This window comes from Urocampus carinirostris, chromosome 11 (assembly GCF_059441175.1).
Source record: "Urocampus carinirostris isolate Australia breed hairy pipefish chromosome 11, RoL_Ucar_1.0, whole genome shotgun sequence".
NCBI lineage: Eukaryota > Metazoa > Chordata > Actinopteri > Syngnathiformes > Syngnathidae > Urocampus > Urocampus carinirostris.
In genome coordinates, this window is record NC_142359.1 from 19,590,127 (window position 1) to 19,612,132 (window position 22,006).

The 22,006-nt window shown below is 40.3% G+C and overlaps 1 protein-coding gene across 1 annotated transcript; it reads left to right on the forward strand.

The window, feature by feature from the left end:
- Positions 1-20: 20 nt before the first annotated feature.
- LOC148356690 (serrate RNA effector molecule homolog) lies at positions 21-18,997 on the forward strand. Its single transcript, XM_088347159.1, has 17 exons — positions 21-226; positions 830-952; positions 5,046-5,156; positions 5,217-5,360; positions 5,423-5,483; positions 6,349-6,646; positions 7,418-7,569; positions 7,629-7,907; positions 7,983-8,044; positions 8,875-8,953; positions 9,030-9,194; positions 11,011-11,163; positions 11,246-11,399; positions 12,855-12,967; positions 13,044-13,275; positions 18,496-18,688; positions 18,756-18,997. The coding sequence occupies exons 2-17, from the start codon at positions 834-836 to the stop codon at positions 18,829-18,831; spliced, it is 2,391 nt and encodes a 796-aa protein (XP_088203285.1). The 5' UTR covers positions 21-226; positions 830-833; the 3' UTR covers positions 18,832-18,997.
- Positions 18,998-22,006: the final 3,009 nt, after the last annotated feature.

Genomic DNA, 22,006 nt, shown 5'->3' on the forward strand with positions numbered 1-22,006 from the left:
AACGAGAAAATCGACCAAAATACATACATAGACACCACAATTAAATGATATATTTTCTCAGTATTTTAAAGAAAAAAATACACGTCATCATTTTCAGATTTTTGTTCCTTCAATGTTTCGGTGGGGGACAGCTAAGGCCCACCTGATTGGTCGGCGTGGCGGACTACAGTCGGCGGGACCCTGTATGTGTTTAAGCTCGCCTTGTCTTTCTCTGCGACATTTTCGGGTAAATTGTGCTCCAAAATGTATAATTTAAACGTTTTAACTGCGTTTCTTTTTTTTTAAAACTGCTAGTTTCCTGGTCACATGCGAATTGACTGAAAGTATAGCTAACTAGCTAAAGCTGTAAGCAGTCTAGCGTCGTGCTAGGTGTTAGCCGCTAATAGAAAGTTAGTATCCCCGTACTATTCGATATTATACGAAACAACTTGCATTAAAATCCAAAATTTAAAAGTTAACGCTAATACATAACGTGCCGTAATCGTCCTATCATTTAGGCACGTGAGTGGTTATCCGGCGGCTAGTTTACTCCCATTTGTTTACTGTGTACAACTCGCAAGAATATTAGCAACTGTTGGGGGTAGACACATTTTACATCAATAGTAGGTGCTGTATTGTTAATTCACTCCTCAAAATCAACGCTCATCCTGTTCTTTATAGGCACATGGTTATTGTACTTTCTGTTTTTTCGTTGAACATCGTCTCCAAACTGGGAAGTAGCCTGCTAACTGACAGCGCTGGGTTTTTTTTTATTCTGCGCGCTTATTGCAGCCCAATGGAGGTCCGTTAATCACGAAATCCTTCAGTTAATATGTGGATTTGTGTGCAGACCAATGGGGGACAGCGACGATGAATTCGACAGGAGGCGGCGGGACAAGTTTCGAAGAGAACGAAGTGATATGGAGCGATCCCGAGAGCGTGAAGAGAGGCGTCGCGACGACTGGCCCGACAGGTGGAATTTAAGAATGCGAATCTTTTTGTTTCCATTTTCTTCTTTAAAAAAATACGAACTGCGTGGTTTTCAAGGTTGTTACAGTGGCCAGTGAAAGTATATATTGGTTACATTATTTTTTAAAGCCCTTAATTACATACTATCTCAAAGGACTGCACAGGCTACAATTACACCATACAGTGATCTGAAGCCAACATGCGAGCAAGGAAAACCTCAACCGCAACATAAGGATAATGAGAAACCCAGAGAAGGGGCTTCGCAAGTGATAATCCTCCTTCCATGATGACCAGGCTTCAATAGATTTTGCATTGGGTAACAATCAATGTTCCCTCTAATTTTCCACGGGTCTGAGCGTTCACACAAAGTCGGTGAGCAACGCTTGAAACAACAGTGAGAAACGGCAATCCCATGTGTGGCAAGATAATTAATTATCAAACATGTCCAAAACTTGACATCAAGTTACATTTTGCTGAGTTTCCGGCAATGCAAAATTATTTTTTATCTATTGAATGAATTGACTCATGTACTATTGCAAAGGTTGTACGGCCTACAAACGTCGTTTGTTCTTATTTCACAAGATATCCATTTCTTTTTATTTCCTGATATATTTTGTCGCATAATATTAACATTTTTGGGGTCTTATTTAGTCGGTTGTAAGATACAGAACTGTACTTAATCACATTTTTTAGTGGAAGTACAATGTTGGCAACAAGATTCACTTGATGTGTTTTGAAACTATTTGAATGCAACACAAACTTTTTCTTCTTTTTTCCGTGTTTTTTTTTCTACTTTTTTTTAAATTCCTTTAAAAAAATCTCATTGTGTTTATTTTTTCCGAGCTGTTACTTATTTCTTTTTGTTCGCTATTTACCTTTTTCCTACATTTCTTTCTTTTCTTTTTTTCTGGCTTTTTTCTAAATTTTTCCTTCTTTTTTCTCTTCCTTTTGTTTTTTTTTCCCAGCTTTTCACTACTTTTTCATTTTGGTATTTTTTTATTGTTTGTTCTATTCCCCCCTTCCTTTAAGTCATTCTGTGCATAATTTTACATAATATTTGGTCATGTTGGGATTAAAGAAGCAAAAACAACCCGAAGAGCCTTTTAGGACCCGAAAGAGCCGGTTCCTTTTAGTGAGCCGAGCCGAAGAAGCCGGTTCCCCGACAAACTCTACTAACTTTACTCAACTTCGTTCTCCTTCGACTCTACTTCAAAATACAGCATTTAGGACACAACGTCAGGGTAACGCATGTATTTTTACCTTCATGCACTGTAACTTTGACTTGAGTCGCTTCTTAATTAGTAATTTTGAGCCCTCATTTTTGTGCGCTGGCTAGATTTTCTTGTGCGCTGAGAATGTGCGAGCAGTGCGCAATTGCGCAAGCGCGCAGCTTAGAGGGAACGCTGGTAACAATATACAAAACATAGTGAACATCAATTGGAAAAGCATAAGTAATATGTAAGAATTGTCCCAAAAAAATCCATTACAGCATATATGCATCAAGCCAAAACATCCATGACTGCATTGACCCATGCTGGCTGGTCGATGCAGATGTTGACATGATTCAGGTCCTAGTGCTGGTCCCCTGGCTTATCATTTTACCACCAGCAGGGCAGCTGGAAAAGACAGGAAAATAAAAGTATGAGGTAGGACTCATTCATAAGCTATAGAAAAGAAGTGTGTTTTAAGTCTAGATCTAAAAACGTCCACTAAGGTTGCAGATTTTGTCTCCGGAGGCTCAAGCACTCCCAATTTCAACCCAAGCATCCCCAAAATTTATTGCATTTTAAAAACTTTCTTTCCTTAATAAAGGACATGATATGTTTAAACATGGTGGCAACGCTAGATAATTGGGGAAAAAAAGGAAAATAAAACAAAAACGTCAACAACGCAGCATTGGAAACACTCCACTGGCTTGAAATGGTTCTGTCCATTTGATTCCTAGCACCGCGAACACCACCCTCCCTGTTTTTTCCGCTTGGCTATTGTCAGTGGTTATGTTGAACCACTATTTTACCACCTAATACCATGACTTTGTTATCATCAACAGATATTAGTCAGCCCATTTTAGCTCCATTGAATCAAACGCAACAATGATCAGCCTACCTTAATTGTTGAGTGTGTATGTAAGCTATGTGTGTGGATGAATATTTGCATTTTTTTTCTGTAAAAAAAGCCAACACTGTCTGTAGAACCAGACACACTCTCACGAAGAAGCAAAATATGAACAGCGACTTAGGTTAAAAACATCCCATCCAGAATAAAATTTAAGATGTGTTCTAGTAAATATGTATTTTCTTCTCATCAGTTGGCCACATTGTCATCAGATTGTGGTGATTCATTTGGTAACCGTTCACTATTTTTTAAAGAAGTAATGAAATTAAACTGAATTCCTATCTTCCTAGTAATAATACAACTTGTGTTTGAAAACTCAGAAGCGGTTTTCTGGTGTGAATCAGGAATTGCTTAATGGGATTCATGCATGCATTTCTACTTATGACATTTCTTTTGTGTCTGCCTTATTTTTCAAAATTGGCAGGGCATTACTGTATTGAATTTGAGTCAGCAGAAGTATTGGTTGCAAAATAATTTCTGAAGAGCAAGAGGGAGTCTGGTGCCATTGAAGACACACTATCAGTGCACAATCTCCTGGATATTGCAATGTTTCCAGCTCTTAAGGCAGTTATTCAGATTTGGCTTATAATACCAATAAGTGGCTGCAAAAGTTCTTTCGGTGCATTACGTCGGCTCCATACCTGGCTTTGAACGACTGTGTTGGGAGTTGAAAAAGATGTGCTTGACCAAGTTCCGAGCTTCTTCTGTATGTGTGTACTCTCTTAAATAAATGAGTAAAAACTGGGCAGGGCGTAGTAATAGTATTTCTGCTAACCACAAAGTATAATGTGTTGTTTGTAAATGTAAAGTGACACTTCTGAGCAGTGTTGAATGATTCTAAATAAATTTAAGTAAAATGGGAAAAAAAAAGTTGACCAGCCAGACACTTTAAGTACTTTGCACCCCCAAAGCTCAACCTAAATTCACCCCTACTTCAAACTAAAAAAAACGAAAGTATTTTCTGCAAATTAACATGAGAGACACAATCGTGCAGTGGAGCCAAATAATTTCAACATTTTGTATTAATCACAACAACTAAAACTGAACAGTAGGTGTGGCAAAAAAAAAGTGAAGACAAAAAAGCCCTTTCTGAAATTATACAATGAAAAGATCAGTTGGGCATTTGCAAGAAACCACATGGGAGTTGAACAAGGTGCTTTGTGGTCAGATGAGACCAAAATATATTATTGAGTGCTGAATGCAAAGCATTACGTTTGATGTAAGAGTAACACTGCATATCACCCTGAAAACCCCATCCCCACTTTCAAACGTCGTGGCATAATCATGCTCTGGATTTGCTTGTCTTCAGCTGGGTCTGGGAAGATTGTTATTTGATGTACTGAGCCAAAAGAGACCTGAGAATGGGGCGCAGGTTCACCTATCAACAGGACAACGACCCTAAACATAAAGCAAAATCTACAATGAAATATTCAACACTAACAATATAAAAGAGTTAGAATGGCCAAGCCCAGACATTAATCCTATAGAGCATTTGTAGAAAGATCCGAAATATGTTTTGCACAAACGATCACCATCAAATCTTGAACTTGGGCTGTTTTGTAAGGAAGAATTGGCAAATATTTGTTTCTAGATGTGGAAAACCTATAGACCTACACCTTAAAAGACTAGTGGCTGTGTTCGCAGCAAAAGAAGGTTGCACAAAGTATTAGGTCAAAAGGGGGCAATATCTTTGCAACACCTACTTTTCCTTTTTTAAAACTTGTTCGCGCAATGTCAAATGTTAAATAGAATTATTTTCTTTTCAGAATTGTGTCTCACAAAATGTTCATTCTTAGAAAATGTATTGAGTTTGTATTTATAAGTTTGAAGCCTAAAATATGGTCATTTGTCAAAAGGTTCTTGGGCGGGCAATACTTTTGCAAGGCACTGTAAGTGCTCAAATTATGACTGCAGCATGATTGAGAAACCTGGCTAGCATTCAAGAATAATGGATGGCTAATGAGGAGTAAATGTGCACTCAGGGACTGGGATCGTGGCAGAGAGAGAAGACGGGATTACGATCGAGGTCGCAGGGAGAGATTTTCGCCGCCAAGACATATGAGCCCTCAACACAAACGCATGAGGAGAGACTGGTGAGTGGAACCTTGCATAGCACTTAACACTGCATCTTAGGGTTTCCCTCGTTTTGTCAGGGATGACCACCGGGGAGATCCTTACCGATTTGAGCAGCCCTTTGGAGGAGGCGCAGCTTTGTTCCCTAGGGTGGGGCCTCAGGGCTGGCCTCCTGATATCCCTCAACTGCCCATGCATCATGGCGCACATCCGCTTCAGAGCAGGTAAGTACACTGTACATGTTATCACTCAGCGGGATTAGAGATGCACCTTTACTTAATTGCAGATTGGCACTGGTGGATCCTGACTTGCCTCCGCCCGGACCCCCAACAATGAGAAGCTTCAAGGTGGGTTAAGTGACCGATCACTGCATCACCAAAAAGTTGAATACATTCAACATTGTCCCATTCTGCCGCCAATTTGTAAGTGCAGACATATGTCATAGTATGTGCGGGTTAAAAAAACATTGGGTCGCAAAAGATAGGTGTCTCAAATTACCTTTTGAAGTTTGTCTTAAATGCGCTCAAGACAGGAGTCTGATGTGCTCCATTCAGAAAGAAAAATACATTCCATTATTTTTTTGTTATTTATTGTTGTTTTTATTTTTATTGCAACTAAAAGTGAACCTGGCATTTAGAGCAGTGCATTTGAATTATTTTATGGACATAACCGAACACGATTGACTCTGTTTGGTGCAGAACCTTTGAAATAAAACAAATCTGATTCATGCAAACAGCTGCGGGATTCTAGAACTAATTCAACATTATAAGCAAAAGGCAATCGGTGAAGAAAAGGGTACAATTATGTCATGTTGTGGAAATGATGCAGGAGCCGTTCACGTAAACAAACGTGCAGTAACTGATGAAAAAAAAGTGTATTAATGGAGGACAAGAGATAAACATCCACAGTTTGTACAACACTCTTCTGTGCATCCAGGCTGATCTAAAAAGGTGATTGTTTCAAGGGAGAAACGTGCTGCAATGGCTGTTTATCTGGCAAGTTTGTCTAGCTAGTGCACAGGGACTACACTATACCATTAATTTTTTAGCGAGTGTTGGTTTATTTGGCTTGGCTTGCGGTTCGACGTGACAATTTGGGTTAAAATATTTTGATAGCAACCAGAGAGGGTTGCATTGAGTGTGTTTAGAAAAGACAATGTTGCTCATATCATGTTATGTTGGTGCAATCTTCCAATGACACTCATGATTACAGGACTTCTTACTGAACACTGAGGACAGTGTGGATGAGACTGAGGCAGTCAAGCGATACAACCAGTACAAAGTAGATTTCCGGCGCCAGCAACTGCAAGATTTTTTTATTCAGCACAAAGAGCAAGAGTGGTTCCGTTCCAAGTATCACCCTGACGACATCACAGGCCGTAAAGTTGAGTCCCTGGCCGCACTCAAACGCCGTCTGGGCGTGTTTCTCTTCTTGTGGGACAACAAGTGGCTGGAAGATGTTTCGTTGGACATGGAGCACACCACTGCCATAATCAAAGTGCTGGATGCAGGTCAGGTTAATAACAATTTGGGCATATTTTGTATAATTTTCTCTCTTAGGTCTTTATTTTGAGTAAAAAAAAACGTATTATTTTTATAATCGCTAGTTTCCTTTTTGTATTCGATTTTTTTCTGTAGTTTTGATAAAATATCTGGGGGAAAACACTCATAAATCAAACACGGGTTCTGTACAGTTTGGTTTATGCTTGACTCACTCGTAAGGTACGGAACACCTAGTGCTAAAATGTAATTCTATCAACCATGCCTCATGTCTCCAACGAGCACTTGCAGAGGTGGTATAACAGATATGGAGGTAGAAACATTTATCTTATTTTGCACCTTAAGACTACTATGATCAAACCATTACAAAAGACTGCTGGCAAAATACTAAAATAAAGTTGCATTTTTTTGCCCCTATTATGAGTGCTTACTAAAAGCCCCCAGACTTGGTCTAGGTTCGCACTGCGATTTGGTCCAGCAATATCGATTCAATCAGATTGAACATTTGCTCAGTCGTTGCTCAAAAAACGTTCGCTGTGAAACCTCAAGTAGTATTGCACAGCTACACTGAATACATTTCCAATCTTATCCACCATATTTTGCGGTATAAAATGCACACCAGGTGGTTATTAGGCACAGTTTCAAATTCTGGGCTAATTTGGGGTTTTAAGTATTTCTTCTTATTCATTTCTATAAACATTAAGGTAACTTTAACTGAGATCAGTTCTAGTTCAGCAGGTTGGACAGAGGTGTGTCATCTAACATTAAATTCTTATCTGCAGCCGTCATCAAGATGGAGGGTGGCACAGACTTGGACTTGAAGGTACTGGAGCCAGGTAGGGAGGATGCCAGTGCTGCTGGAAGTGATTTAGTTGCAAGTCCAAGCAAGGAGTCGGCAGAAAGCGATGTGGCAAAGACTTCGGGTCTTTTGAAGGTGAAAAAAACCGTTGGTTTTCCTTACCATTAAACGGCACTAATGATTTTACCCTTCAGAACAATGAAGACACCAAGCAAAACGGGGAAGAGGATGATGATGAGGAGGAGGAGGAGGAGGAAGAGGAAAAAGAACAGACTGAAGAAGAATCAAAGGAAAGCCGAAAGAGGAAGCGGAGCATGTCTGCCGACAGCGGCGAGGGCTCAGCCTCCGATTCTTCACACTCTGATGGTGAAAAGGAGCCCGCGTTGCCGGCTGCTCCCAGGCCCTTGCACCTTACTACCTCGCTTTTCATCAGAAGCGTTCCACCTGAGGCCTCCAAAGAAGAGATAGCAGCAGTAAGTGACAAAATTGGTTGACATCGGGCTGCCCCTGACATAATTTGACTTTATTAATCATTGTGGTCTTTGCAGCTCTGTCGTAGATACCCAGGCTTCCTGCGGGTTGCGCTGTCAGACCCTCAGCCAGAGAGGGGGTGAGTAGAAGAGTAGAATTTGTACAGTAAATTCTGGACTACTGCCTGCTATTTTCCTAAATCTTAAACACCGGCCTTCAAAGGTATTTCAAAACAGAACATTTATTTTACAACTACGCTCAGAATGTGTAGTGTTCCTCCACACAATTCGGCTAATATGTTGTAGATAATTCCGCGCGCTGGCAGACTAGATAAATTTAGTTTCACTCTCAAAGTTGACCTAGGTCATTTCGTTTAGGTGTTTTCCTATCGAGCTGTGACATAATTGAAGAAACACAACACTCTCAAAATGGCATATCACATTTAAACAAGATGTAAAGAAGCTCCGAAACAGACAGTGATCGCAAGACGCAATTTTTTTTTGTGCAGTAGTAAATATGTGCTGGCTTTGAAATTGCCATCTTGAATTTTCACATGACCTGAAATCACGTGACAGAGATAACTTCGGGTTGGGGGGAACACTGCACAGCTGAAAACGTCACTCTCCAGCAAAACCACTCTCCTCCGCTTTTCCTTTTACCATAAGAATTAACCCTTGAACAGCTGTCAAAAGGGTACAATAAAAGCATATAGGCATGGTAGGGAAAAAAAAGGGCTCTTTGAATTCAGTTAGGCGTTGTTATTACACACCTAACTAGATTTTTTTAAGGACACCCCAAACGATGCACTGCACCTGTCGCTTAAAATCCGGGGCGGCCTGTACAAAGACAAAATTGAGAATCATTCTTAAATCTGCTCATGTGGCTGTTAATCAGGTGTGCTTTGTAGTCCAGAATTCCCAGAAATTCCTAAATGAGAAAGTGGCGCTTCACAGTTTAAATGTGTGTCAGGTTCTACCGTCGGTGTTGGCTGACTTTTGACCGCGGCGTCAACATCAAGGAGACGTGCTGGAGCCTACAGAATATTCGGGTAACTGTTTTGCCGCACCTTGACGCCATTGCTCTCGCTTCTGTCAACTCATACCATGTACTGTGATTCATGGCAGCTCAGAGACTGTGAGCTGTCTCCAGTGGTCAATCGCGACTTGTGCCGGCGTGTCCGCAGTGTCAACGGGCTGACCCAGCACAAGCCCGTGGCGAGGAACGACATCCGCCTGGCCGCCAGGCTGGTGCACACATTGGATCAAAGGGCGGAGCTCTGGCAAGATCAGGTGTGATTTACTATAACAACCCTCCTAAAGATCCTTGATTCTCTTTATAGTCATTAACGTACATTGCCAATTACATTGTATCTGCAAACCCAGTTTACAGTGTTTATAAAGATTGGCTTGACGGCTCTGAGGAAAAAAACCTCACAGTCTGTTTGTGGTGGCGTGGAAGTTTCTGTACTGCTTTTCTGATGGAAGTGCTACAAACTGTGGCCTAGGTGGCTAGGGTCCATGAAGATGGCTTTTGCTCTCCTTTTGACTCTGCATGCATGTCTGGATTCCAAGTCAGGGAGGGGGTGGCCTACGATGCCCCGTACAGTCCTTACCACCCATGCCAGTTGTTTCTTTTCCTGTGCCACGCAGGTGCAACACAAATCGGTTATGTTGAGGCAGAAAGATGCTCTCAATTGTTGCTCTGTAGATGTTGCATAACAGCCGAGGGAAGAGATTGTTAGTGGCCCAGGAGAGGTCTGGTGTGATGTGGAGGCCCAGGAACTTGATGTTATCCACATTCTCCACCAATTCTCCATCCAGAAGGAGGGGGGCGTGATCATTCTTTTTGGATCTCCTCAAGTCCACGATAGGGATCAACTTATGTGGCTTTTTCAGGACAAATACAGACTATTAAAATTAAGAGTTGGCCGATAACAAATGTTTGGAACTGATATTCATTTCCTGTAAAAAGAAAAAATATTAGTTACAAATTTAAATAAAACTTAAATCACTCTGAAACATTTTACAGTAAATAAATAAGAATTTCTACACAACTAACATGACTAATCTTTCACTTAAATCAAAAAGTAACAGTGCAGGAAATAAAATGTTTAGCAGCAACTTTTATAAAGGTACATAAAATCTTAAATGGCTGCCTGATTTTTTTTTAAATGGTTGGTTGGTTAGTTGGATACCTTAACCACTACGGGCACCATTTCTTGCGATGTGTGTTGGTGCCTTTGGGGCCCATCCCTCTCCAGGCCAATGGCGACTGGAAAAGTGTGGGCACTCCTGTTTTAGAGCCCAATTGATGAACTAATGTTATGGTAAGGGAGCTTTTCACTTCCACTTAACAATGCTTTTTCTGTTCTTTCTCAAATCACACACTCACACACACGCCTTATTGATGAACTAATGTTAAACTAAGAGCTAATATATCAGTCTCAACCTGAACGTTCCTCTCTAACAAGGTAATGACAGTTTTTTGCTACTCTTTATGTCACCGTCACAGGCTGGTCAGGGTAAATTAGCAGGGCTTTTGCTCTAATGTTCCTGCTTTAGTGGCTCTGCCCTGGTCGCTTATCCAATCAAAAGGCACGGGGTGGAGGGAGGGAGAGGAGAGCGGGGAAGGAACAGGGTTTGTAGGAACAAGAGAAATGGTCTCAGGCGGCTGCTTCTGTGACCTAATAATCATTGGCAACAAAAAAAAAGCCGATAACGATATCTGCTAAATTTCCAAATATCGGGTGGACCTCTGGTTAACAATAATATTTGCTGTTCTGTACTAAGGAAAGAGGCGATAGTATAAGAATGTACAGTATACATGTAATACAGTTTTGTTTATCGGGGTCAATATGTAGTCAACTTTAGTTTTTATTTATTTTTAAAATGTTATGTGCCTAATAACATGTACTGCATTACCCAAGATGACACACTGATACAGAGCATACTTACTGTTTTCATTACTGTTTGTAGTTGTATGATACGGTTTTCATGCCAGAGACAAGGGAGCAAATGCCTGTCGGATTGTGTGTTTTATTTTTATTTTTTTAAAGGGACCACTTCCTTTATGTCTCTCAAAACGCCTGCAAATGCACACATACAGGCGGACACGAACCCTGTCCTCAAGAACATCACTGATTACCTAATTGAGGAGGTGAGCGCTGAGGAGGAGGAACTGACGGGTGTCGAGGCAGGAGACTCCAAAGATATCACATCCTCGGAAGTTGCGGTGGACGTGGATGCGCCCTTGTTAAAAGTAGGACTGCCTACTTTTAGGACTGTCATTTTAGTTGTGTGGAATCTTTTGTGCTGTGTTACAAACAAGTTTGTATGTGTAGGTGCTGGACACTCTGCTACTCTACTTGCGTGTGGTTCACTCACTTGACTATTACAACTTCTGCCAGTACCCGGCTGAGGACCACATGCCTCATCGCTGTGGGCTCATCCATGTGCGAGGGCCCTTGCCTGTGGCCAAGATTACAGCAACTGAAGGTAGACCTCACACTAGTTTTAAAAGAAGGCTTTGGTCGCAACAAAGGTTGTTGCATTAGAGCAGTTGTCCCCAACTTTTTCTGTATCACGGACCGGTTCAATGTCTGACAATATTATCACTGCTTGGACCAAGGTTGACATTAAACAGGTTTGTAATAACAACGAGAACATGAATAGTAAAACAATGGCAACAATTTTTTTATAAATTCACTGTGTAATCATTTGCAATATCAGAGTGTCTCTATAACATTACACCTACATTACATGACATGAGTAACCAGTGCCAACTCACTGCGTTACACTCTGGTCAATATGGTAACATTTCGTATCAAATCAAAAATACACACTCAAAAAATAGATCTAGACTCTCAAAAATTGTTTTGGCGTATGGTCTGTGTGCACCTTTTGTTCTTGACATAGTATTAGATGTTCCTGACATCGGTATTTCATGCATCCTTAAACTGATATGATCAATTTTTCCTCCATTGCCAACTGGCATGAGAAATCATTGACATGCTCGGTGTCTTTAAAAGCTATCTTAGTGTTTGACTGTGTTTATTTTAACCCTACATCTTATTACAACTAAGGCTGCAACAACAAATTGACAAAATCGATTATAATCGACTTTTAAAAGCGTTGGCAACGACATTGAGTTATTCGTCTCTCAGCACATGTAGTCAATGCAAATAAGAGAGCATGCATGTAGCACCTGTTTAGTCAGGCAGGTCATTTACAGCAAAGTCCAAATGTATTTAATAGATATTAAAGGAACAGAGGTAGGCACCTAAAATCTTCTACTTTACCCAACTCCCTTTGGGCACATGTTTGAGAACTGTATAGTTGTAATAGATAGAAAGCAGCAAACATCCGAAAAAGTACACTCATTCCCCTCCGATGTTCTCTTTTTTTTCACTTTATAAAAATGTATCTTACATATTTGCAGGCTTATGTCAAACATTTGTATATACTTTCTTTATTGTTTAGCTATTTGAAAAACACTTGGAATTTTTACTGTTTTATATTATAGAATATTCTGTTTTTCTTTTGTCCGTCCAAAACCTCAATATTTCAATAAAGAATAAATTGAAAATGTTTTTTTTAAAAATCCGATTAATCCAAAATATAATCAGCCGATTCATCGATTACGAAAATAATTGCCCTATTTACTATCTGGTAATAAATCTATAAAAACATGGTAGCGACATAGTAATAACATACATTGCTGTTTTATAAATGAATTTCAAACTGGTAGCCCTTCGCGGTAGTCTATAACAAAAGAGTAGCTCTTTGTTGGAGCAAGAGCAATCGTCTCAGGCAGCCACATCTATGACTTGATAATAATCAGCAAAAAACGCCAATAGCGATAATTCCCAAATATCGGTGCCAATAATCAGACGACCTCTAGTACACACACCTCTGTGGCTAAACCTACTTTGATGTACTGTGATTGACCAGTGAGTGAACACCTGAAGATGTGTGAAGAACGTTTGGCGCCGTTGCTGAGTCCACCCGAGGTACTGAGTGCAGATGAAGCAGCACGTCTTGGAAAGAAAGACCCGGAACAGGAGGTGTGGGTTGAGCCGCCATTCCACCATTTTGTCTTGTGTGCCTGAGTATTTACGGCCTATATCTTGGGACCTTGAGGTGGAGAAGTTCCTTGCGGCCAACACTCAAGAGCTCAGCAAAGACAAGTGGCTTTGTCCTCTGAGCGGCAAGAAGTTTAAGGCCCCGGAGTTTGTGCGTAAGCACATCCTCAACAAACATGGCGACAAGGTAGAAGCTGTCAGACAACAAGTGGATTATTTCAACAACTACTTGATGGACGCCAAGAGACCGGCACTGCCTGAGAACAAACCCACGCCAACTCCTACTCAAAGTAAGCTAAAAGAATTAGTCTTGGGGAAGATCGCATAGAGTTGTGAAAAAGTATTTGCCCCCTTTCTGATACTATTTCTAAATTTCTTTTCGATTTATTAACACACAAACCCGTAAAGGTTCCATAATATGAAAAAAATGATGGATTTTTTTTTCTTTTCGTGTGGTTTGTAATCAAATGCCTCACGACCTGGCAATTGGGGATCACTGCTGGTTGAGATATCATTAGAATGTAGTAAATATTGAATAAACTACCGCCAAACCTCTTTTTGCTTCTGTTAAGTAATAATCTTGGCAGAAACATCAACCAAATTTCTCCTCTAAAAAGGCATCATAAATGTTTCAGACGCCAGTCGTGAGGTTTCGCATCTAGAGCACATGCGTTGAGGAAAATTGCGCTTGCTGTTTTCCTCTGTCCCCTGCGCCCTTTATTTTGCAACCGAGCGCCAAAATGATAAAACATGTTTGATACTCAACGCCAATTAGCGCTGTGTTTTTTTCCCTCCAAAAGTGCCCCTGCGCAAAACTTTTAAAGGTAAAATGCTGATCGTCAGGAGTGTCGCCCGCGGTTGGCGCCGGACTTAACCCTAAATGAGTAGTTCATGCCAGAACACCCTCCAATGGGGCTGAGGTGAAAGTTTAGCAAAGAAGAGAGGGCCAAAATTTCTTAAATTAATTGGATGGTTTATAATTGTTGCAGAAAGGTTGCACGTCAGGTTTGGAAAGAAATTCCTCTTTACATGGCCAATGACTGATATTAACTGAACTGATTACCGTAAATTCCGGACTATAGAGCGCACCTGATTATAAGCCGCACCCACCACATTTTAAGAGGATAACCGCTTTTGTACTTACACAAGCCGCACCTGTATATAAGCCGCGTGCGCCCACGCTAAAACTTGTAACACAATCACAAAATTAACCCAAACCGTACTTTGAGCCCCGCGATTTTAACTGAGCATAATGTACTCAGTTCAACAACCACAGCCGGCAGAAGGAACGGAAAATGATACCGGTACTTAAGATATGATGCAGACCTACAGAATCCAGGTCCCGTTAAAAGTAATCCACAAACAATTACTTTTGTTTGTAATCACCTTTACCGGTCCCCACTTCCCGTCATCCCCCGCGTCTGTTACGCCCCTTCTTTTTAATTGGTCAGTGCAAGACTTATCAGAATAAGTGTCCAAAATAAATACATTGCAAAAATATACAGTTGCAAATACATATTATACATGGTTACACATATTTACAAAGAAAGAGGGTACACCGAGAGAGTTTTCAAAGCTTTAATAATAATATTATAACTTTCATCCCAAACCGTTTCTGTGAAGGGTAGCAAAACGCTACTAACAACACGCTCGCAAAACAGTTAACGGGTCTGTTAAAAAAAAAACATACCGTACATGTAGAAATCATGGTAAACCGTTCTCATCTTCCTCCATATAACTGTTTTCATCTAAGCTGTCCTCCTTTATTATGGGAAAGAGGCTTTGTCATATAGTCGTCGACCCACGCTCCCTTAATCAAAAACACGCTAGCGACACGCTTGCAAGGTAAAGTGTGTGCAGTAGCTCTGTTTCCTTCTTTATCGGACTGCTCGATTGCGTTTAGCTTGTAAGCTGCGTCATGTGCCTTGAACTCAAGCGCCGCTGGCGGATGTTAGAAAAATTACATAAATTGTCCGCATCACGTAATAAGCCGCAGGGTTGAACGTTTGGGAAAAAAGTAGTGGCTTATAGTCCGGAATTTACGGTACTCTCAAAACTACATTTTCTAAAATTGGTCTGATGAGCTAAAACCTTTCCCAGTAATAAATATGAAAAAAACAACTGCACATTAATCAGGAAAGATGCAGAAAGGTATTCAATGTATTCATCTCTTTTTCTGTGTGGGTTGTGTTCAGTGATAGTCATAACCCACAATGTACCTTCCATCCATCCATTATCTGCAACGCTTATCCTCAGTAGGGTCGCGGGGGTGCTGGAGCCCATCCCAGATATTTTCGGGCAGTGGGCAGGGGACACCCTGAACTGGTTGTCAGCCAGTCGCAGGGCACATAGTTAAAGACAATTCGCCCGCTCACTCACACCTAGGGACAATTCGGACATGCATGTTTTTAGAATGTGGGAGGAAACCGGAGTGCCCGGAGGAAGCCCACGCAAGCACGGGGAGAACATGCAAACTCCACGCAGGAGGTTCGATTTCATGACCTCAGAACTGTGCCGCACATACGCTGACCACTGCGCCGCCGTGCTGCCCATGTAGAAACCTTTACAGTGGAACCTCGGTTCTCGACCAAAATCCGTTCCAGAACCCTGTTCGAAAACCGATTTGGTCGATCACGGAAAATCGTTTTTCCCATTAAAAGTAATGTAAAATCGTTTTAATCCGTTTCAACACCCTGAATGTTTAGCAAGAACGTAAACATGAAGCTAACCCAGGCTAATCGTACGTTCGCATTAGCGTAATCTTCCGTACGAAAGATTACGCTAACATGAACGTGTAAAAATAAAAAAAAGGATTATGAATAGGATTTCTTACCTTTGTGGTGGACGGTGGGGAGAGAAAAATCATCAAAAGTTTTTTAACCTCTTCCAAAACTTGCGGCAGTTGCTTGCATATAGCGCTAACTTCCTTAGCCGCATCACTCGATTTCACAGCCTCCTTATTCTTTACTATCGTACTGATAGTAGATTTAGCCATGCTGTATTCACTAGCAAGATCGGAAATTCGTACACCTCTTTCATATTTAGCTATTATGTCTTTCTTAAAGGCAATAGTTGGACGAACAACTTGTTTTTTTTTTTTCATTTGTCCTGCGTGCACCGACCTTCTTCGGAGGCATAATTAGGGGCTAAAACACCCGTACGCCGCTCAGCATCGCACCCTAGCGTACCGGCATTCGAAAACCGAGGTTCCACTGTATTCCTTTATTAAACACTGTTAAACATTCAAACCAAAAGACGAACCCTATCTACAGACTTAGGCATTAAAAATAATGTACTTTTTTCCCTAATATCTTCTGTACTGTCAAATTATAATTTTGAAAATAATCTTGCCGCTATAATATTGATTCAGGACACGATCAACTGTTTTACTTAAGATATTTTGTCGCCATCATGTGGACGTTATTGGGAAACAAAAATATGGCGTAAAAAAAGTGAAGTCAAGTCACATTCATTGGAACAGCCTTTTATCAAAGAGGGTCTCTGGACAACAAATAAAAGAACTGTACTTAATAAATGTTTCTTTTGAAAAATAACTTCTGTACTGTCAAATTATACTAAAAAAATAGTCTTGCTGATATATTGAACTATTGATTCAGGACAATATCCACCGTTTTAGCATATGCAGAAGTCTAACTTTTAGGGCGATAGTTAGCATCGTCCTCCGTCGTTTGTCGGTGGTGAGTCAAAGGAACTCGAAATTGAAAAATATTTGAGCGTACACAATGTAGGTTCGTCAAACTCGTAAGCATACAGTGGGGCAAATAAGTATTAAGTCAACCAGTAAATGTGCAAGTCCCCACACTTGTAATATTAGAAAGGCCTGTAATCGTCAGCATGGGTGAACCTCAACCATGAGGGTCAGAATGTGGAAGAAAAAAAAACTGAAAATCACATGGTTGGTTTTTAAATCGTTTTTTTGCAAATCATAGTGGATCATAAGTATTTGGTCAGTACCAAAAGTTCATTTCAATACTTGTACCTTGTACCTTTTGATGACATGAATGAAGGCCAAATATTCTGTAATTCTTCACAAGCTGTTCACACACTGTTGCTGGTATTTTTGCCCGTTCCTCCATGCAGGTCTCCTCTAGAGCAGTGGTGTTTTAGTGCTGTGTTTGGGCAACATGGACTTTCAACTCCCTCCACATATTTTCTATGGGTGATACTCCAGAGCATTGAAATGCTTCTTACAAAGCCACTCCATTGTTGCCCTTGCTGTGTGTTTGGGATTGTTGTCATGCCGAAAGACCCCAGCCACGTCTCATCTTCAATATCCTTGCTGATTGAAGGAGATTTTCACTCAAAATGTTTTGATATTTGGCCCCATTCATTCTGTCCTTTACACAAATCAGTCGTCCTTGTCCAATTGCAGAAAAACAGCCCCAACGAATGATGTTTCCACCCCCATGCTTTACAGTTGGCATCGTTTTCTTCAGAATCAATTCAGTTTTATTTTTATGCCAAACTTGAGAACCCTTGTTTCTACCAAAAAGTTCCATTTTGGTTTCATCTTACCATAAAGTATTTTCCCAGTCCTCTTCTGGATTATCTAAATGCTCTCTAGCAAACCGCAGACTGGTCTGAATGTGTACTGGCTTCAGTAGGGGGCACATGTCTGGAAATGCAGGATTTGAGTCCCTGGCGGTGCATGGTGTTGCTAATGGTAGTCTTTGTTGCTGTGGTCCTTGCTCTCTAGGTCCTTCACTAGGTCCCCTCGTGTGGTTCTGCGATTTTTGCTCACTGTTCTTATAATTTTGACGCCACGGGGTGAGATCTTGAATGGAAGCCCAGATCGAGGGAGATTATCAGTGATGTTGTATGTCTTCCATTTTTTTAACAATTGCTCCCACCGTTGATTTCTTTACGCCAAGTGTTTAACCCATTGCCGATTCAGTCTTCCCAGTCTGGTGCAGGTCTACAATTTTGTCTCTAGTGTCCTTTGACAGCACTTTGGTCTTAGCCATAATGGAGTTTGGAGTGTGACGAACTGAGATTTTGGACATATGTATGTTATACCGATAAAGAGTTAAAACAGGTGCCATGAATACAGGTAACAGAGTACCGTTAGACTTCCTTATAAGAAGTTCGACCTCTTTGACAGCCAGAAATCTTGCTTGGTGTTGAGGGTGACCAAATACCTGTTTTCTGCTCTAATTTGGAAATAAATTCTTAAAAATAAAACAATGTGATTTTCTGTTTTTTTCGCACATTCTCATAAATACAGGCCTTTCTAATCGTTTCAAGTAGGAGAACTTTTGGCGGTTCTCTAAATACTTAGCTGCCCAACTGTATGTGTACAACTTAAACCGCAACGTTATTGACTCAAAGGAAGCCGGAAAATGGCAGGACGACAGTTTAACCAATCAGAATGCAGAACACAATATACAATGGAAATTGCAAAAAGTAAACCGTGATACATTGAGGGATTATTGTGATCCAGGGTTTCTTACGCCTCTCAATTTTGTAACTTTTCGCGTTCTTGCCCCTAGCGCCACCCGCCAGCTTTCCCGCTCAGTCACTTCAACCCCAAAGTCTTTTGGGATATCCGCCCGGCATCAGGCCTCTGCTGCCTGGCTTCCCTGCCAATCCTCCTTATCCCGCCAACCAGTTTGGGGCAGGACGCGGTCACTATGACAACTTCAGGGGCAACTTGGGTTTCCCGGGGAAACATCCAAACAACAGGTAAACACTCTGAGCAGCTGTATTCGTGTATAGTTAGTCTAATTTTATGTGCGTGTTGCGTCTGTAGGAGTATGAGAGGAGATCCACGCTCTATCATAGAGTACAGAGACTTGGACGCTCCGGATGACCTGGATTTCTTTTAAGAAAACTGGCAACCTTGTTTACGAAGATGTCGTTTTTGCTTTTGTGTGTGTGGTGAGTGTATGCATTGCGTGTGTGGGTCTGTTCGTTCCTTCCTCTAAACTGGACCAAGGTTACTTTTGCCAATCAAAGTGTCAAAATAAAAGAACGACCAGACATTCCTCTTTATTGGGAGCTATTTTGATTTATTACGATTTCATTTAGAAAACTGAAGGCAAGCATAATATGTGTAAAGCAAAATTCGACAAGATTTGGATTATTCACCCAATAATAGGGAATATTTTAGATTTTTTATGGCATAGGTTAAATGTTCAGTACGTCAGTGGTCTGCAACCATCGGGCCACGGACAGGTACTGGGCCCCCCATTAAAAATACCCTATTTTTTGCTTCTAACGTATTTATATGTGAATACAGTTTTTTTTTAACTCCCCCCCCATAAAATTTAAAGCTTGCACATAATACAGAGGTTTTACGGTAGTATATCACCATGATTGAGCAATGATTGATCAGCCGACAAATACCACTGGCCTCATTTCCTTAGCATTGGATGCAACGAGAATTGAACCCGAATCGCCGTGGTGAGATCACTGAATATTAACCAAGAGGCTACTATGATTGTAGATATCAAAGGAAAAGGCATTATATTTTATCCCATCACACAATTTTTACCTACTGTGCCACGCTGTACATGTTGAAATGGAACATCAAGGAAAAGAGTGTAGCCAAATGAACGTAGTACAACGTGGTACTGTGAGTTAAACTAGTGTGATGATAACATAAAATCTGCCTTTTCCTATGTTATTTAGATCCCTAGTGTTCTAGCGATTCAGTGTTTTTTTTTTTAATTAGGTTTTTTTGTCATTACTAATGTAATTATTGGTCAGGGCTGTGAAAATATGGTAGACAATATATAATGGACATGAAACCAGTCCGTGGTACAGCAAAGGTTGCCGACCACTACCGTGCATAGGTGCTATAATCAAACTAGTGAGCATTTCCATATATAAATTCTTTCAAAAATTGCATTGTCACTATTTTTGCAGTTCTTTGCAGGTATTTGTGTGTTTTGCCTTTTCACTGAGAATAATTGACAGCAAAGACAGTACTGTAATGAGAAAGAATGCTTCCCAGCTCATCTAGGAAAAATACAGGGTTTTGGACTGAAATGCAGCCGAATTCCACCAACATCGTCAACTTCATCAAGTGATGCTGACCATGAATGACTTTCACCCACGTTTTCTATTTTTAGATTGATATCTTTTATTCTCATTTTTATTGATTTTGTCGATCATGTCTGTTCTCGATCACTGTATGTCCTGCATGTTTTGTAGATTTCTCTTCTCCAACACGGGTGATCTCGATCAGTGGTTCTTAACTAGTCAGACTTTAGGAACCACCATTCCACCCTAATGACATGCTGTGACCCAAATCATAAAAATAAATTCTACTTCTCAAATTTATCCAATGAAAGGATTGTTTGATTGGAATCAGATATAGTGGAATATATTCTCCTTTAAAATAATAGTAATAATAACTGACCTACAAAACCAAACCAACTTCAAGTACCGTATATACTCGCATATAAGCCTACATCGCATCTAAGCGACCCCCTGAAATTTCTTTAAAATATCCATTTACTAAAATAAATTCAAAATATACATTTATAAAGATGATTATACTGGTTAAAAATCTAAAACGATAATATTTTTAAACCATTTACTGTACATTCCAGCAGTTCTTTAATGGCAGACGCTAGTATACCATTTTCGTATTTTGCAATCGTTACCTTCTATTTTATTTCAAATTGGAAATAAACAATATTTTAATAAAATGAGAAATCCCTCTCAGACACAACTGGAACGGCGCTGCTTGACTGAATAAGAAGAAGAGATCAAGCCGGGCATCATCGCCATCTACTGTTAAGGAGTGTAATTAACCCTCTTGTTTTTTCTAGACATTATTTTGCCAGACCAAAGTCCTGCGACCCGCTGAAAACTGCTCCGCGACCTCTTTTAGGTCCTGACCCACCAGTTGAGAAACACTGATCTAGATGATAAACTTGTTAACAAACTCTGAAGGACACCTGCTTTAAACCAACGAAACTCCAAAAATATCCGGGACTGCAACCCTTTGGAGAGGTTAGCAACTCTTGATATAAGTTCCTGCATTTAGTGTTATTTCAAAATAAAATAGTTTCAATTTGTAAATTTGACTGGTGCGTGATTAATTCCTTACGATAGCACAGGTTTAAAGTTAATACCAAGCACATTTCTCATAAACCGAATTACCTTTTATTCTGTAAGTATGTCAACTATTTAGCTTACGGATTTTTATTTGAATTAAACTTACGGAGAGACTGGTACATTAACTACTGTAAGTCTGTATCAACTGCTTTGAAGTGAGTTAAATGTAATGGGGCTTTTTAATTAATGGTGCACACATTTCTAGGATAAAGGGACAGTGTCTATTATTCAACCACTTGATGTTGCTGTATGTGTATTGACAGGGTTGGGAGGATTACTTTAAAAATATAATCGAATACAGTTACTCAATACCAGATGAAAAACATAATCGATAATGTAGTCCAATAAATGATATGGCAGTAATGTAACTGAATGTTGAAGAGAATTTACAGCGCAAAATTAAATCGAGGGAGACAAAGAGGACATGTTCCAAGGGATGGGCAAGGCACCTGCATGATGCGGAAGGGGTAAACCAGTGAAAGCTGTTGGCGCTCTGCTGTTGAACAGAAGAGTGTGTTGTGTCACCTTGACCCGAGTGACACGGCCGCTTTCTTGTGTGCCGTTTCATCTGGAAGCCAAAAGCATGACCAACTTGGGTGCCGAGGTGCTTAAATTGTTTGGGTCTTTGGGCATTTGGGTTGGCCATGGTCAAATCTTTTTGTGTGCTTTTTGCTACTTTTTCCCTTTGTATTCTCTTTGTTTTTGTGTATGTGTTTGTCTTGCTGTCGGTCACCCCTCTTGAGGTATATGACCAGGGTAGATAGATAGAACTTAAATTGATAACTTTTTGATTACTTCAATGCCATATATGCCCCTGAAAGATTAAATATAAATAAAATTGCCAAATTTCCTTTAAGATAATTGATGAATTTCAAAGCAAGATCGGGTAGCCAGTCCAACAAAAAAGTGGTCACATTTTAACCATGTAGTATA

Excerpts from the sequence above, each read along its gene's own strand:
- LOC148356690 (XM_088347159.1), top strand. The coding sequence starts at position 834 with ATGGGGGACAGCGACGATGAATTCGACAGGAGGCGGCGGGACAAGTTT. Across the intron at positions 5,361-5,422 it reads GCACATCCGCTTCAGAGCAG|ATTGGCACTGGTGGATCCTG; the intron begins GTAAGTACACTG and ends ACTTAATTGCAG. Across the intron at positions 11,400-12,854 it reads CAAGATTACAGCAACTGAAG|TGAGTGAACACCTGAAGATG; the intron begins GTAGACCTCACA and ends GTGATTGACCAG.